The following is an 18,680-nucleotide window of genomic DNA, read 5'->3' as shown; positions in this document are numbered from 1 at the left end:
GTTTTAAAAGTCACAAGATGATATTTAATTAAAGAAAACTGAAAATGGCAGGGCACTGGGAGGACCTGGTGCTAGTACTGATACACATAAAGCATTTCAGCCAGAATTAGTATCACTGAATTGCTATAATCGGATCCCACACAAATGTTTCATTAATTTACTTAATCCTTAGCTTTCCTATCATAACATAAAAGCTATCACTCAGAATCCATCTTTATTTTTTAACACTGCTTTTATTTCATTGTGCTTTCCTCTGAATATTCCTGCACAGATTTCCTTGTTGTTTGTTGCCTTCTATAAAGAAATGCATTAAAAATCAGAATTATTATTAGCTTCATGTATAACAGCATAATATTCAATTTCTTGCCAAAATAAAATTCAGTACCTTATGAGTCACTTTATTTTGTGGGTTTTTTAAAAGATGGTTAGTCTGCAATTAATTATTTAGAGGGGCAGCTTCCTAATGGCAGATCCTCCTTCAACTACAAAGAAACACAGTCATCTCTTAAAATTTATGTTATGTGGCATATCTAAGATGTATTAGGCCTCTGTCACCTTACCATGAACACTTCCTAATGTAATATCCCCAGCAGCAGAAGACAGAAATGACGATTCTGTGTAAAGACACTTGGCTTTCAGCAAACCATCTTCAGTAGATACATTAACAGAACTTCCCTGCAGTTTATCTACAGTCACAGTCTAGTAAGAGAAAGACTCAAATCAGTTCATTATAAAATGAAGACTGGTAAAAAGCCAGAATTAGTGGGCAACTAATATGTACAGTACACGGTCAATTTATTGTCTTCAATTCCCCAGCTCTAATTACAAGATTATGAGCAACAGTGTTTTCTCTGTGGAACAGACCCATTATATTCCTTCATTTATTTAGATCTTCTTTAATTTCTCTTAATAATGTTTTGTATTTTCTATGTAGAGTTCTTCATCTTTTGTTAAATTTATTCCTATTTGATGTTTTCTAAATGTCATTATAAAAGATAGCTTTTTAAACTTCATTTTATCTTAACTGGCTTTTGTATTTGACCTTAAATCCAAAACCTCACTAACCTCACTTAACTGATTCTAATAATCTACCTGAATTAAAACAATTTTTCTACATGCATAATTATATTCTTTACAAGTGATCGTTTCATTTCTTCCCTTCTAATCCTCATATTAACACTGTTTTACCTGTTCTTTCCCGCCTTACAATCTGGCTCAGGCCTCCAATTTAACAGTGAATAGAAGTGATGAGATAACAAGTAAGCATCCTTATCTTATTCCTATTCTCAGAGGGAAAGCTTACAACATTGCATCATTAAGTATGGTGTTCGCTACAGATATCTTCTAGATCCCTTTTTTTTAGATTAAAGAAGTTCCCTTCTATTTCAAATCTGTTTTGTTGTTGTTGCTGTTTAACTCATGAATGGGTTTTAAATTTTAGCATATACTTTATCTGACTTTACTGGACTCTCGTATGATTTTTCTCATTTCATCTGTTAATGTAGTGAATACACTAATATTTCTAGAATTTTTCCACTTTACATCTAATTAGTCAGTAGCTTTCCACTGAACAAAATGGAAGGATTTTTATATTTATCCCTAAACTTCTCTAACAAAATTCAGTATGCATTTATGTCTCAAATATTGAGCCCAATGTAAAATGAAGGTATCTAATTAAGGATTCCAAATTATCTTTATAGTATTTTAAACAAATGTTTTATAAGCATAAAGTGAGCGTTAATATAAAATTGTTGACATAAAAACTGAATCCCTAGGAAGGCTTGCCACAGTTTTGCCCAGGGTCAAATTCAAGCATTACACTGAGGTATTTGAAGAAAGAACATCACTGTTTTTCAACACATTGGCACCAGTATTATTCAATCGTCATACTTCCTTCAAAAACTGTTGAGTTCAAAATATTATTTAATAAGAATTGAGTTTCAAGAATACTAAAATATTAGAAGACAGATAAACTATGAAAAGAGAAATTAAAGTACCCAGAGGTTGTTACGGGAAGCAAACTAGAATCACTTTGCCGTCCAGATTTGAAGCATATAATTTTGTTTTTTAATGGACTTTTATTAGGTATATAAAATACACCCAATTGCTTATCTGCTACAGCTAATTATGGATTCATAGGAATTTTTTAAAAATCTAGTTTCAGTAAGTCTGTCAAAGAAAGATAGATATTTTATATACATTCAGATTTGTGAGAATACACATTTTGCATTCCTCAGTGTAATAGTAAGGTTTAAAATTTCTGAAAAAATTTATCCTTTACCTACAAAATTTCTTCATGAAAAGTTGCTTTATGCATAGCTTAAAATTATCCAAGTATTTACATAAAGCAGACAACAAGTATGAATACTCTAGCTTTTTATAAATAGTGAGGCTGTTTTAGGGAATATCAAAAGATAAATGCTGAAAGAATATTTGAAACTTAATTGAATTGGCAAGGGGGAACTTTTTTTTTTAAACATCTTTATTGGAGTATAATTGCTTTAATTATAATTGAGTATAATAATTATACTCAATAATTGCTTTTTGGAATGTTAGTTTCTGCTTTATAACAAAGTGAATCAGTTATACATATACATATACATATGTTCCCATATCTCTTCCCTCTTGCGTCTCCCTCCCTCCCACCCTCCTTATCCCACCCCTCTAGGTGGTCACAAAGCACCGAGCTGATCTTCCTGTGCTATGCGGCTGCTTCCCACTAGCTATCTATTTTACGTTTGGTAGTGTATATATGTCCATGCCACTCTCTCACTTTGTCACAGCTTACCCTTCCCCCTCCCCATATCCTCAAGTCCATTCTCTAGTAGGTCTGTGTCTTTATTGGCAAGGGGGAGCTTTTGATTAGACTCTCCCCACAACCAAATAAAGCTTTTAAGACACTCCTTATGAGTATCAGGAAAATGCCAAGGATTTACTTTGTTCATTAAACACTAAATATCTTACCCTGTAGGAAGCTAAAAAATATCCTCTCCTGCCCCACCAAACTAAATAAAAGCAAGCAAAAGTACAACACTCCTCATCACAATAATACAGCTATTTTAACCAATCAATCCATAAAATTAATTTCAAAGAAATAGAAAATTCACTAAGGGCCATATATAATGCACTATATCAGATACTAACTAGAACAATTAAACTTAGGACACCATAGTTTACAGCAAAATATTGAGGATCTTATTTACAGTTACTAATGCTAATGGAACAAACACTCAAAAAAATAGATTAAACTGTACAGCTTGCTTACTAAGTAGATATTTAAAGAAAGAACAAAAAGTAGATCCAAAAATACCTTTCTTAGATATTGCTATAAATTAATTTGCTTTTCTATACAAGAGGAAATTTTTTTCATAGTTTAGTCATTATAAATCAACATTATAAAATGAAAATGAAGTTTTAAGGAAAAACTGTGGCCTTGTAGTCCAAACTAAGAAAGAAAGGTCACCTGATAACTATATTATCAATTCATTCAACAATCAGACACAGTGGATTTCTATCTTGTCTGTATCAAACTTAGGATACTGAAACTAACGATACAATTTAAAAACAGCCATTCCATATAAAATGATACATAAAGAATATACTGTTAAGTGTTTATAATGCTCACTTGATTCTCACAATCTTGCTGAGCAGAAAAAACAAACAATACCATCCCTATTTTATAAATAATGAAACAGAGTCTCAGTAAAGTTAACTGGTAGGTCTAGGACTGGCCAAATTACCTCTCCTGTGTTTTATTTACCTTTATCATCATCATTATAGTCGACATTATAATGGAGTTAGCTATGCAAGACATTATTTTAAGTACCTTATCTGTATTATGTAGTAACTCATTTAATCCTCATAACAACTGTGTGAGTTAATGTCATTACTATTAATTCTATTTTCCAGAAAACCAAGACACATAGAGGTTAAATAACTCATCTGAAGTTAAAGAGCTTAGAAAGTGGCTGAGCCAGAACCCAGGTACTCTGGTTCTCAATTACGTGTTCTAAACCAATTCACTATGCTGCCTCTCAAATATCCAAAACACATTTCTATGGAAGTTGTATATTAAAAGTTAACATATTTCATAAGAATTTATTTTATATAAAACCCCACAAACTTAGAAATATGCCTTAAAAATTAACACTATGCATAATATAAATAGAAAGAAATATAAAAACTGATTCTTTAGTACAACACAAAACTCCATCAGGCAGGAAACAAAATAGTATAACAGAAAGTAGGAATAAATGAATATTCAATAAACCATGAAAGTTGAGAGGATAAATAATGAGTGGAAACAGTGGTCAAAATATTAAAAATAGAAAATAATTAAGATGATTTAAATTCTTCTTTGATAGTTATATTTGAACATCAATATGCAATATTCTGCAACTGCAGTTGTCCAATTTCCCTTTTGCACCTCCAAGACCACAACAATCAGAGAGGTGAAACTAAATGCTGTCTCAAAACAGCTGCCACATAAAGCCAGGCAGTGTCTTTCAACACTTTTTAAAAAGATAAATTTGAATATTTGGGTTTAAACAGTCTCCCACAGGTTCTAAGAGAAAGGTGATGGAAAATAAAAGTGACAACAGTAGAACAATTAGTGTTATAACCTACCTTGTTTAATTATGCCAACAATAATCTACATATAAGATACAATTCCTCCCCACCAATTATCTGAGAATACAGCTGAGTATGGAATTGAACAAATTTATGACAAAAGAATCCTTGCAAATTGTCTAACTGTAAAATAAAAGGTGGCTGGCTTAGACCTTTCTAAAAGATTTAAAACATTACTGATCATGCTAAAAAATTGTGACAATTTATACTTCAAAATTATACCTTCATTCTTAATACTATGCTAAATCACAGAAAGCAACAAAAGTTGACTGAAAAAATGCAAACTGTCTTATAACAATCAAAGTTCCTATGGCTAATAAAAGCTTTTGGAGAACAGTAATGCTGTCTAATGGTGCCATCTCGTGGAAAACACTGAAGAAAGCTGAGTTTCGAAACTCCTAAAATTGCCTAAAGGCAAAATAAACAGGTCTTGGAAAAAATACTCAAATAAACCTAACAATAAGAAAAATTTAATCCCAGTTATTTTGGTATTACGTAATGACTGATTTTAACCCACGATCATTAAGATTAAAATCTCTTCAGAATTAGAATTCAGTATTAAGTATTTGCAAGGGATGAACTGGGAGTTTGGGGTTAGTAGACACAAACTATTACATATAGAATGGATAAACAATGGATAAACAAGGTCCTACTGTATAGCACAGGTAACTATATTCAATATCCTGGGATAAACGATAATGGAAAAGAGTATAAAAAAGAATGTATATGTGTGTATAACTGAGTCACTTTGCTGTACAGCAGAAATTAACACAACACTGTAAATCAACTACACTTCAATACAAAAAAATTTTTTAAAGAAATATTAAGAATTTAAACATGTTATTGAGGGAGTTCCCTGGTGGTCCAGTGGTTAAGACTTCGCCTTCCAATGCAGGGGGTGTGGGTTCAATCCCTGATCAGGAAGCTAAGATCCCACATGCCTCTCGGCCAAAAAAACAAATCATAAAACAGGAGCAATATTGTAACAAATTCAATAAAGACTTTAAAAATGGTTCACATCAAAAAAAAAAAACTTTAAAAAAAATAAAACTTAAAAGTTAAAAAAAGATGTTATTGATTCCAAATAAGTAACTAAATATCTATCAAAAGTATTAAATCACAAATTTAAAATTAAATTATATAATATTTAATCATCTCAGTTCAAATTTGAATTTACTAATGAACTCAAATGCATTAAAAAGGGAATGTTTTGCCACAAATTTTGTAGACTCTACCCACTGTGTGAGACAACCAGATGCAAAATTGCAAGTACTAAAAAAGAAAATTACAATCTTACACTTTTATCTGATGCATGAATATCTATATTTCCATAAACTGTTCCCAGGCAGATCACTTTACCTCCTTTTGTTTGAATATGTAATTTTTGACTCTGAAAGACAAATACAAAAATAAACACATAGAAAAAGAGACAATAAATTTGACTTATACTAATAAAAAATGTTCCAACATTTTATATATTTCTTTTAAAATAATAATAAAGCAGAAAAAGAGGAAGTAGAAATGAATAGAAATGCACTGTTTGGAATAATAACATCAGTGAGAGAAGAATGTCAACTGCTGTTAAAGGGATTAAATAAAGCTCCTTGGACTCAAAGGAAAAAAAAAGATACTTGGGTGTTCTGGTAGCTTCACTGAAGAAAGGGTTGGGAATCAAAGATCACAATGGCTAACTAAACATAAATCATGATGAGGATGACAACAATAATCACTGTTCATCATTATTAATATTCATCATTATTAATAACAGTAATATTTATTACTTACTTGGCATTTCCTTTGCACCAAATAACAACGTTCACTACTTTACATGAACTAACATTTAATTCTCACAATTCAGAGAGATGGGTATTATATTTTTCCCATTTTACAGAGGAAGGAATCCAAGAATCAGAAAGGTTAAACAACCTTATCAGGTGACACATTAGAAAACAACAAAATCTAAACTAACAGAATCAAGCTCTATATGATTTCAAATCCTACACTCTTATTGCTGGAGTCACCTGAAGAAGTATATGTTCACACTTAGGATAACAACCCACTGACTGTTAAACTTTCTAGTACAACACAGCCCAGAAACTGGAACTAAATGAAAATGTCTCTAAGAAAATAGCAGTTACAGTTAGCCTCCTCTGCTTGATAAAAAAAATGTGTGTGTGTATATAACACTTGATTTCACACTTGGCAACTGCGGCAGAAACTATGATAGGTCCACAAAAATTCAATTTTCCCAAAGTACAAAGAGTATAGCTGGGCCCATGAAGAGACAATGTTTTCCAGCTTCCCTTACCTCTTAGGTGCTGCTCAGTTCTTGCCAATAGAACATAAATAGAAATGTTATGTGCAATTTCCAGGCTGGTGCTTTTAGAAGAATTAATGTGCCTTCTCTGTGCTCTGTCCCTTCCACCAGGTGAATGTATATTACAATAAGGCTCTTAAAGATAGCAGAGCCAGAAGATGAAGGGAACCTACAATACCTGAATAGAAATGAGTCAGCCACACACTTGGACACAAATGAGAAATAAACTATAGTTGTGTGTGAGCCATTAGATGTTTGGTCTATTTTTTAGGGTAGCTTACTTCACCTTAATATTTGCATAAGTCTTCAGTTCTACCACATCTATAAAGAGAAAAAGAACAGGTAAATACCAGAAGAAGAAAAATAGCAAAAGCAAACCCACCAATATCATAACCAGCAACAGTAGAGACGTATCTAAAAAGTGAGAAAAAAAATTCAGAACAACCATATACCTTCTGGTTGCTTTACTCAGGGGGAAAAACAGTAAAACCTTGGGTACAATGGCCCAGGAATGAAGTTCAAAAAGTTCAGTGAAAAGGGCAAAATGAATCATTCTTAAAAAGTTTATCTATATTATAGCATGGTAGACTTCATGCCCATAGAAACATGAGTCAGAAGTCAAACTGTATTTAATAGTCTTTATCAAGCAGACAAGTAACTGATGAACTTTAGAAAAAAGTATCTCCAAAACAACTGTTATTTTATTTAAATCAGGAGTTCTTAACCAAGTTTACACGACATTCTAGAGAGTCTGTGAAACTTATGAAATTGTAAGCAAAATTTCATATGTGTGCATTTTTTCTAAGGAAATAATCATCATATTTTCAAAGAGGTCTACAGCACAAAAATGTTAATAGCTATCATTAAGTTCAAAGCTCATCTAATTTCAAAAAATGTAAAGTAGATTATAAAATTTAAAAACATATTGATCTTGGGTGGCCTCGGCCTGCAGCGGCTTGAAGCAAGATTTCGGTTCCCTGCCAGAGATTGAAGTCAGGCAGCAGCAGTGAGAGCTCTGAATCCTAGCCACTATTCCACAGGGGACCAGTGGCCAGGGACAAGGCCCTAGACCGTCAGCTGTGTAGAAATGAATTTCCACATAGAGACGGAAAGTAGTGAAGCAAGTAAAGTGCTTATTAGGAGGAAAAAGTACAGTTCTTGTGGATAGACACATGGGTGGGCTCAGAGAGAAGGTCGCCCCCTTGTGGTCGTTTGAATCACTTTTATGGGGCATTTCTTCCAGGTTTCCTTTGACCAATCATCTTGCTTTGCCTGGTTCTGAGTCCGTATTTGGTATATCTCAGGATCCTCCCGTGTGCGTGCGCATCTCTCAGCCAAGATGGATTCTAGCAAAGAGGCCTATGCGTAGTTGACGTCATTTACTCTGGGGTGGCGCCCCCTCCCTTTTGGTCCTCCAAGAAGCCTTTCTGGGCATGTGTAGTCGGGAAAGTCTCCTTGAGTTTGAGAATAAGGAATATGTGGTCTTTTATCTCTTATCTGGGCAGGGCCCAGCCTCCTCTCTCGATTGTCCTGTTATTGATATTCTGAAGTTTCTGTCCACAGGGAATGAACTCCAGCTGCTTACCCTGGGGCCCATCTATCTCCTGCCTCAATATGCAAAACAAAGTAGTTAAAATGTTTAAATAAATCAGAAGCTATTTAGTATAATATAAACTATTACTATTGCATTTTTTAAAAATGCAAATATGTGGCATTCAGTGAGTTTGTACTGTCAGCATTTTGCTTGGACAATAAGGAAAGGTGGAAAGAGCATGAGCTTGGAATGCAGAAAGACCCAAGTTCAAATCTTAGCTCAATTTATTAGCTGTGGGAACCTAAATGAGTTCCTTCATCTCTTGGTAGCTCACAGTTTCTTCCTTGATAAAAAGGAGGTAATTCAAGGATTAAATGAAGCCTTAGCTACATTTCTGGGTACATAATAAGGACTCAGTAAACAGTAGCTGTTATTATTGCTATAAACATCTTATAACATAGATCAAATATATTTCAAATCCTGAAAATGAGTGGAAGAGAAACTTACATTAATAGGTGATCACTAATTAGAGAAAATGATATTGTACCATATTTAAAACTTAAACCAGATATTTCATGAAGCGTTCCCATTCTGAATTTAAGTCAGTTAAATCCTAAGATCTCAAGAATAATTCTCTTACCTCTTAATTCTCCTAACTACCATTAAGATTCAGCAGGCCCAATTCTAATCCCTGAATTTCTTTTATGAGCTATTCTATTTGTAGGACTGATATTTCATGACTTTTATTCTTTCTTAGAGGTCTCCCAAAGAATAAATAGAAATTTTACTCATTTTTTAAATAGAATAAAACTCATTCTATCTTAAATTACCATAATGGTTCACTGGACTCCTTTGTAAATCTAAAATACATTATGGGATCTTAGTATTCTTATTTTTCATATGTTTCATAACATTTTGCTATTTCATTATCCTAGTAGTTATTTCATTATTATTTGTCAATTATTCCTAACTATGCTAGAAAATGTCTAAAAGAATAAGACAAGAGAAGAATGATGAACTTGCTTCAAATGGTGGTTCTCAACTAAAGGAATTTTGTCCCCCAGAGGACATCTGGCAATGTGTGGAGATATTTTTCACAGTCCTAAGTGAGCAGTGTGTTTCTTGGCACTTAGTTGGTAGAAGCCAGGAACACTGCTAAACATCCCACAGTGCATAGGTCAGCCCCTGACAACAAAGAATTATCCAGCCCAAAATGTCAACAGTGCCAAAGTTGAGAAGTCATTTTTCATTTTATGCACATAATGGCAGAAAAAAGAAAACTGACAAAATAGATCTTTCAGAATTATCAGATGGATCAAAAGACGATTGCAAAGAGACAGACAGCAGTACAGTAGCTTCTAATTTTGGCTGTGAAATTGAAAATCTAAGACTCTGAGTCTCCAGAGAACAATATTCTAGATGAATTTCTGAAATTCAAGCATTGATGAGTGACCAATATATTTATAAGGACAAAAAGGAACCATGGTATTCTCATCCATTTAGTCATTCAACATGAAAACTTCACTGTGCAATCTTTTACAAGAACCAGAACCATCTCATTTTTCCAAAAGGATATGTAATAGTATTCTTTAATCTTTTTTGATATTTGTGCAACTAAATTTTTCTTATTTTTTTGGTTGCGCCAGGTCTTAGTTGTGGCACGTGGGATCTTTGTTGCAGCACGTGGGCTCTTTCAGTTGCGGCATGCAGGATCTAGTTCCCTGACCAGGGATCAAACCTGGGCCCCCTGCACTGGGAGCATGGAGTCTTAACCACTGGACCACCAGGTAAGTCCCTGTGCAACTAAATTTACTGAAATGGTTCACATGTGAAGACATGCCAAAGGTAGGTGTGCAAATAAAGGTGGCTGGGACAAAACAAATAATGTAAAAATTTTTAAATGTATCCAATTAATCATACTAATTACTGTTTATGCATCTAAAAATGAAAATGTTTTGCAATTATGAAGCAAAGATGACTGACTTCAACAAAGTTACATACCACCAAAGTTCACAGAAGTACTGAGTTTTGAATATGCAAGTGTAAGTAGTACCAGTAGTAACAGTAAGCTAGAACTTATCAGAGATGTATTTGAAATCATTTAGAGCTGAGACCAATCTAATTTTAAGAAAATTAAATATAAAAGCGTTGTTACAAAGTGAGATGAATCATTTGCTGTTTAGCACAAATACCTACTTAATCCTTAAGTAACGAACTACCTGGTACATTAAAACTGTGATTAATTTAATATTTTAAGCAAATTTATAATGCTTAATGACTTTTCCTTACTCCTTAATAAATGGAAGAAAATCATTCGTTAAAACTAAAATTTCTTAAACTTAGTAAGATCTGAGAATACTAAGAATGTATTATTAGTATCGCTGTACACTTTGAAATGAAATCTAAAAGGAACATGACGAAAACCTTCAAAGTTGCTACAACCTCTATACTTTCATAACAGAACTGACAAACTTTTTGCAAGGAATTTCTGAGTGATGAATAAATGATACTCAATATTTCCAATAAATGATGCTTGAATAATAACCTTAATTTGATACCGTAGTTCATAGTTTAAGGTGTTTTAAAAAATAACGTTGAAACAAAATTAGAAAAATATTTATACCTTAACTGACTGTAAGATGCTGGTCCCCTGTTCAGTTTCAATTCTGCAATTATCACACTCAATATTTTGGACTTTTACACAGCCAGACCCTGACGACTTGATATTCAAATCTAGAAATGAAAAAAAGAAAAACCAAGTTAGTACTACGGTTAATGAGCTCCAAAGCATTTCAGTGTCCCGCAGAAATCCAGCTCCTCAGTTTACTGAATACTGGAAAGAACACAGCTGTCAGCAGCCTCTCTCTAAAGGTAAGGGATCTCCACCACAGCAACAGGAACAAATGTAAAGCCCTTTTCTACCAGTTTTTAAAAAGCAGTTATTTCTGTTGGCGGATATCATCTAAAGAGAGAAAGTAACATAGGAGATAAGTAAAGCAGGTCAAAGATTCCAGTTCTTATAGAAGATCATAGAAGCCTCTTCACCACTGAGAAAATACACAAACACAGATTTGAGTAAGAGTACAGCAAGTTAACAAGTCATTATGGTGAACTGGGTAAGTCAGTTAGCTTATTCTCTTTTATATTCATGAAAGTTTAAAGATTTGTTCCCAAACTTCCCCCAAGTTAAAAGCCTACTGAGTTCGGTTTTCAAATCCTACCTCTAACCTTTCATATGTAAAAAATGAAGATATTATCATGCAGCTATATCACAAGGTATTTGAAGTAATAAAAAGTAGGAACAACTTTGAAAAATCTAGTACTGAATAATATTAAAACCTCAAAATTGTGTATAAATAACAGTGATATATACGAAGAAAGTCTGGCAAATAAGCCATACTTAGCTTTAAAGTTTAACTTTAAATTCAATTTAAGGTGTAACCTTAGGTGTCTCTGTATAAAAATTAAAAATCTTTAAAACACTGATATTTAATACCTAGTTCAAATAAATATTGATGATTTCCCTTAAACCAGACCAGAGAAGTAATGCTGCCCCAAACACAAACTACTGGGGTCTTAGCACTACAATTCCAATAGTTATGGCATAAAAATCAATTTCTACAGTTGAGTATATGGCAGTCTCTATAAAGGCAAAATTTTGGTTGGGATTAATATAAAATACATAAAAAGACAATATTACCCCATACTTACATTGATGCAAATGTAACTACAAAACTTTCAGCCCGTTAAGTAGTGTTACAACTTAAGGTTTGATCTCAAGCAGTAATGATAGGCATGGGGAGAAGAAAACAAATTCTAAATATACTCTACCCTCAGTAGGTGGGTAGAGAAGTTAAGGCTAGATACTGAGTGGTAGTAATGCTACGCTCACTCATTCACTGAAACGGTTATAGACAAACTGGAGGAACACGAGTAAGTATGAGGAAAATTGAATTATGTTGATTTGAGGGGTCTGCGGAATATCCACATGTTAACAGTAAATTGGAAATGAGATTCTGGCTCTAAAAAGAGGAATCATCAAATAATAAGGTTTGGGTAGTTCCATTTTTATCTGTGCTGCCATAAAATTTTGCTTATCTCTATTTCAACACTCAGTCTATTTTGTACTACATAATACATTGGCAAATCTTCCTCCCCACCCCAGAGTGTTAACATTTTGAGATCAGGGTCTCTTATTCACCTAGGCTAGTTAAAAAAAAGTTGAGAAGCAATTAAGGCATAGTGGTTCAGCAGACTCCAGTCAGTTCAAATCTCAGCTCCACCACTTTATATCTGAGAGAAAATAGGCATATTTCTTGATCTAAGCCCACTACAAATTAAATTTCATGAAGGCACGGATTTCTTCTACTTGTTCACCCACAATAAATACTTAGTATATGAAACTTGCTGTATCTCGATTCCCTCATCTTAAATGGTGACAATAACAGTGTCTATAATACAGTGCAACTGTAAGGATTGGAAAAGATTATCTTAGAAGTGTTAGTTGCTATTACGATCTTCATTAGTATCTTCCTTCAGTCCCGGGAAGGCGGAGAGCCAGGGAAGACTTTCCTATTAAAGTGCTGCGTACACAGTCGTTTCCATGTGAGAAATAACATGGAACCCAAACGCCTAGGAAACATATCTGGCAGCCATTATCAGTTGAAGTTTCCCAGGTAATCTTACTATGTGTTTTTCTTCATGGCCTGCTACTCAGAGAACATTTACTTAGGCCAAAATGAGTGGGGACGTTTTCAGTAAGAAGCCGGGTGCCTATTAGAAACCAAACACCTGGTCCAAGTTCGATGGAACATGCTATAGACAAGGCTGTTTGGGGACAGACGCCAGGCGGTGAGCAAGGGGAAACGCGGACGGTCTGCCATGCCACTGGGTGGATTATCAAGATGCTTTAACCCTGAAAAATACACCACATTGTTACCGACAAAGTGCAGTGCACAAATAGGAACAAAGTGCCACAGGAGAACAGAAGGGGCTCCACAAATGTTATTCGGCTTAGATTATTCCAAATCATGTTTCCATTCAATTTATAAAATTGCTGTAATTGAGAACCTAATTCCTAACTACTGCCCAGAAACCCAAAGCATAACAGAAAAAAAGAGGCAACCTCCGAAGGCGTAAATTGTAAATTAGGTTGGAAAGTCAGATCCAAAGGGACCTATTAAAAACGCACGTCGGCCTAATTCTATAAATTCACTGGATGTGCCCTGGGACCCAAGCCCGTTTAAACTTCACTTGCCAAATTTCAGGGGCGCGTTCACTTCCACGGACGCCTGGGGGTCGATGACGTCAGACACGATGGCCACCTCCTTCTGCGCCTCGTCGTACCTCACCTGCAGGCTGGCCACGGCCCCACCCTCCACTCCGCTCACCGCCACCAGCACGCGGTCGCCATCCGGGTAGGTGAGAGGGTCCAGGGGCCTCACGGCTAGGGAGCACGGGAGCCGCGTCCGCAGGCGGCCGAAAGGGCTCACCTGAAGTGCCCACTCCTTCAGAGTCCGGCGCGCGGGACCAGACCGAGAGACGTCGGGCTCGGACCCACCTGAGCCGTACAGCCGGGCCTGACAGGCCCCACACGCACAGCGCCCCGCGACCTCGCGGGCCCACACTCGGAGCAGACAGAGCCGGAGGCAGCCCAGCCCCCATCCCGAGCAGGAGACGAACATGGCGTGCTCTCACGCTCCCTCAGATCACCTCAGCCACAGGCTAGTCTTGCCACGGCCAGTCGACTTGGCCGCTGTGCCGGCTCAAGTCAAAAGGGAGACACTTGAGAGGGTGTGCTGAAGCAACAGCAAGACTGCTCACTTAGTTCAGCAATTTAAACCTCAGCTACACACGCCTCGGCGGCAAATTGGAATTTCAAAGCTCTAAGTATCCACCCTGACCCTGACTCCTCGCCTACTCCCGCCCCTTTCGCAAAGGCCGGTGGGATAGGTAGTTCTAATGGAGCCAGACGTCGAAGGGCTCTGGCGGCTTAGAAACTACATTTCCCAAGAGGCAATGCGCAAGGTAGTTAAGGTTAGTAAGAGCAGGTGTTAGACGGGACTCGGAAGGCAAGCGCTCCTTCCCTCTAGCCAATTATCCATTGGAGGGACGTGGGGGGGGGGGGGGGGAAATCACACCAGAATTCAACTGGCCAATGGAAAGCGTGGAAGGCGACAGATGGGCAAGGCTGTGTGGTTCCCTTGGATACCGAGGACGCTACTTCTTTGGAGAGGGTGGAGCTTTGGAGTGAGACGAGGAAGCCAAAACTCACAGAGAAAAACAGGAGCCTAAATAAGGATCAGGACCGAGGGAAGTGGTAAGAAATTGCGCTTTTAAAGGTGAGAACTATATGCAAAATAGGAGTACCCTCAGTGAGTGGTTAGTTCCAAACTTCATAAACTAGTGCGGGGTACCCTAGGATGGAGAATCCCTAGGCAAGAGGATCACTACCAGTCAGTGTTTTCTGAGGAAACTCCCTCTTTGATATCAAATGTAGGAATAGCGTTAGAGTCCTGTCTCCTTCCTGACTCTAAGTGATCTTACGTCAGTTATTGAACGTCTCTGGGTTTTAACCGCTCGCTCTTAAAATGAGGTCAATAATACCTTCCTTGTCTTGCCTCAAAGGGTTTTTGTAGGGATCAAATGAGATAATGGATGTGAACACGCTGCACAGGCTGCCAAGTTGCAATTTAAATTATTATATTTTTATTTTATAGCATGGACTCTAAGTTACCAAGAAAAATCTGAGCGATCACGATTTGTGTTGACAGCAGCATTGTTCTCTTTGACTACAAATGATCCTCGGTTTTAGGACTAAAATAAGATGAGAGAGAGAGAGAGACATAGTGCCATGGGAAGAGTATGGAATTGGTTATTTTCCTGGCTCGGCCATTGGTTTATCTCTGTCACCTACACCTGTTTCTTCCACTTTAAGATGAAGAAGGATTATACTAAATGACTCCGTAAACTCTGTTTTACCTTTTATTATTTTATGGGCAATTTAAAAATGAGAAAAGATCTATTTCCTCCTTTCCTGCTATCTCTCCCTCTCTGTGCCAGTTCCTCCTCCTACAAATTATTCCCTAAGTTCTTTAGCAAAGACACACTGCAAACAATGACGTCCAATAAAATGCAAGTGCTGAAACTGAATGCCATAAAAAATTGAAGCCCTTGGCCAAGTGCAATAACCAGAATTACTGGGAGTAATAGTGATAGAGGGATGGGCTAAAGTCCTAATGAACTGAGCTAAAGTCCTCAGGGGCCCAAGTCACAGGGTTCTTTGCAAGCCATTACCTTGTTAGAAATTCAGTGTTTTTCTTAAGTTATCCTTTCCTCCTTTCTGTCCCAGTCCTTCCTCCCTCCTTATTCTTCCTCCTTATGAAGGCTCACAATAGGTGCAAGCTTTTAGGTTCACCAAGTTCCCACTGCATACTAGTTATATCCTTGGCTTTGTGTTTCATTTGGTCACAATTATTCAAACTGATCTTCAAACGGTCTTTTTAATGAAAATCCACAGGAATAACTGTGAAAAAGGCATTGGTTTAAGCAAGCTGAGAATGCACTTAAATTTGTTGTACCCATGCCAAATATTTTTAAATTAAATAGAAAACCCTAATAGATAATTTTGTTTCTATGGTAATTTTTCCTTTTCTGATGAAAACCTAGTTAGTGGAATTGGCAACTGAACAATAATTGCATATGTGGCAAAATCATTGTTTTACTATTTTCAAATAAACAAAAGAAAATTGACAAAAAATTACTTTTTGGATCATCTGAGTTTTAAAATGGAGAAAATTATGTATATTAAGGTTAACATAAGATATTAAAAATTTATTGATACTTTTAAAAGTCTAATGACATGTATCAAGTCTATCCACATATCAATAATGACCAATAAAAGTACTACCTTCCACCTGTATGACACTATATTATTCAAAGCATGTTTACATGTATCATCTCATAGTATCCTCACAAAACACTCTGTGTTTGGCAGGGCAAGTATTATTATGCTCACATTACTGATGAAGAAACAAGTTTTGAAAGATTAAAAAACAGTTAGAAGGTCTGGCCCTCTTACCACTTTGTCAAAAGGTCCTTCTATCTTCCTGACACCTTTGGAGAAAAGAAAGTTATTTATGAAATGAATAGAGAGTCATATGTAACTCTCCCACATATTTAGAGTTTACTTGTAGCGTACTTTTACACGTTCAGTTTTTAAAAAGCCATTCCTGTGGTCATGAACATGTCCAGCTGGTAGGAGGGTAAGTTATTAAAACTTTCAGAGTTCAGTTTAGCAATATGCATAAAACACCTTAAAAATATGTGTATCCATGACCTGGAAATTGTACTTTTTGGAATTTAATGTAAACATAAAATTAAGGATGTTCACAAAAACTTACATTTACAGAATTTTTTTTCAGGATTACTTACGATAGTAAAGAATTGAAGCAACTTAAATGTCCAAAAATAGGAGGGTGTTACATAAATTAGTATACATATGGAATATTATGCAACTTAAAATTGTATTTTGAAAATTATTCAATGATATGGGAAATCCTCCATAACATAATTGTAAAGGAAAAACCTACAATTCTCCTTCTGTGTATGTCTCCTTGACTCTCACACAACTACCACACTCACATAGCTTCACTTCTGACACTTCTAGTAATCAAATGTGTGGAGGTTTTCCCCCTGCAACAAGCGACAATTTAACTCACTTCTGACACTAATGTTAGATCCCACAGGTTAGGGGCTCATTTCCCCAAAACCACTCCCATCCACTTCAGATGCCAGTCACAAGTAGTAGGTCCTCAGGTTACCCACAACTTCTATCTCCTTTGGCTACAAACTGGAGATTCCCACAACCCCCTCCTCAGGTTCTATTAATTTGCTAGCATGGCTCACAGAACTCAGGGAAACACTTAAATTTACCACTTTACTAAAGGATTTGATAAAGGATGCAGATGAACAGCCAGGTGAAGAGATGCAGAGGGTGAGGCCTGGGAGGGTCTGGACCGCAGGAGCTTCTGTCCCCGTGGAGCTGGGATGTGTCCCCCCTCCTGGTGTGGGTGTGTTCACCAGTCTGGAAGCTCTCCAAACCCCATACTAGTGGGATTTTTATGGAAGCTTCATCACGTAGGCATGATCGATTATTAACTATATTTTCAGTCCTTCTTCCTTCTCAAGAGACTTGGGGGCAGGGCTGTAGATTCCCAGCTTCTAATCATGTCTTGTTTTTTCTGGTGACCAGCCCTCATCCAGGAGTCTACCCAAAGGTGCTTCATTAGAACAAAAGACACTCCTATCACCCAGGAAATTACAAGGGTTTCAGGAACCCACTTTTAGGAGCCAAGGGCAGAGACCAATATATATATATATATATTTCTATTATCTTATAGTAATGTTAAGTGACATGAGTAGAATACCAAATTGTATGTAGAGTATGATCTCAATTCTATAATAATAATAATAGGAATTTTAACATATATTCCATAGAAACAATTGCAGAGAGAAACACACAACTTGATAACAATGCTTATCTCCAAGTAGTAAGGTGAATTATTTCTTCATTTTTTTATGTGTCTTCAATAATGAACATATATTACATTTATAATTTAAAAAATTTAAATGCATTTCTTAGCAGATACTGTTTACTAAGACTGACTCAAATAGTGAAATAGGTGGAGGCTTTCTTACCATCTAAATGCCATCTAAATATTCTAAATGAATATTTTACTTAATTTAATAATTAATATTCAATAAATATACAATTTAATATACCAAATGAAAATTCCATATTGAAATTTTGTCTGAGTTATTTTATGATTGACTATTCTGATAGTTAAAGCCACATTTTAAGCAGCTGTTGCCTAAAGTAGCCTAGTGATTAAATCTTGACACCTCGCCCTATGATGAAGACTTAACATACTTCAGACAGCCTAATGGAACAAATTTGTTCAACACTGGATTATACATTCTGTAAAGTGAGTTACATTCTCTCATTGAGGGACTGAGTCTTTTCAAGTGTTGGGGTGGGGAGGGCGAGGCCCCTGCAGCTGGGCGTCCCCTCCCCCCCAGGGCTCTTCTTCAGACTTTCCTGAACTTTGGCTGAAGTCCCCTGGCTCCTGGCCAACCTCAGGAGATCCCCTCCCTTTGTCTTCCATCCCCTTCAGAGGGGCCAGCTGCTGTGGCTTAGAG

The 18,680-nt window shown here is 36.2% G+C and overlaps 2 protein-coding genes across 3 annotated transcripts in view; one reads left to right on the top strand and one right to left on the bottom strand.

The window, feature by feature from the left end:
• FAM185A (family with sequence similarity 185 member A) overlaps nucleotides 1-14,384 on the bottom strand; it is a 73,159-nt gene extending 58,775 nt beyond the window's left edge. Inside the window, exons 1-4 of one of the 2 annotated variants that reach the window (XM_059934120.1) lie at nucleotides 13,738-14,384; nucleotides 11,104-11,213; nucleotides 5,927-6,019; nucleotides 561-699 (exon numbers count right to left, since the gene is read on the bottom strand). In XM_059934120.1, the coding sequence (XP_059790103.1) occupies nucleotides 561-699; nucleotides 5,927-6,019; nucleotides 11,104-11,213; nucleotides 13,738-14,164 (769 nt within the window). In that variant the 5' untranslated portion in view covers nucleotides 14,165-14,384. The remainder of the gene's footprint in view (nucleotides 1-560; nucleotides 700-5,926; nucleotides 6,020-11,103; nucleotides 11,214-13,737) is intronic. The other variant, XM_059934121.1, reaches the window with a different exon arrangement.
• Nucleotides 14,385-14,646: 262 nt separating this feature from the next.
• Nucleotides 14,647-18,680, top strand: part of CCDC146 (coiled-coil domain containing 146) — a 139,918-nt gene continuing 135,884 nt past the window's right edge. The window contains exon 1 of the mRNA XM_059934105.1: nucleotides 14,647-14,821. The gene's annotated coding sequence lies outside the window, so the exon portion shown is untranslated. The remainder of the gene's footprint in view (nucleotides 14,822-18,680) is intronic.

The sequence above is a fragment of the Balaenoptera ricei genome, chromosome 9 (assembly GCF_028023285.1).
Source record: "Balaenoptera ricei isolate mBalRic1 chromosome 9, mBalRic1.hap2, whole genome shotgun sequence".
In the NCBI taxonomy this organism is placed as follows: domain Eukaryota; kingdom Metazoa; phylum Chordata; class Mammalia; order Artiodactyla; family Balaenopteridae; genus Balaenoptera; species Balaenoptera ricei.
Note: the sequence above shows the minus strand (reverse complement) of the source record. Positions and strands in the feature narration are given on the sequence as shown.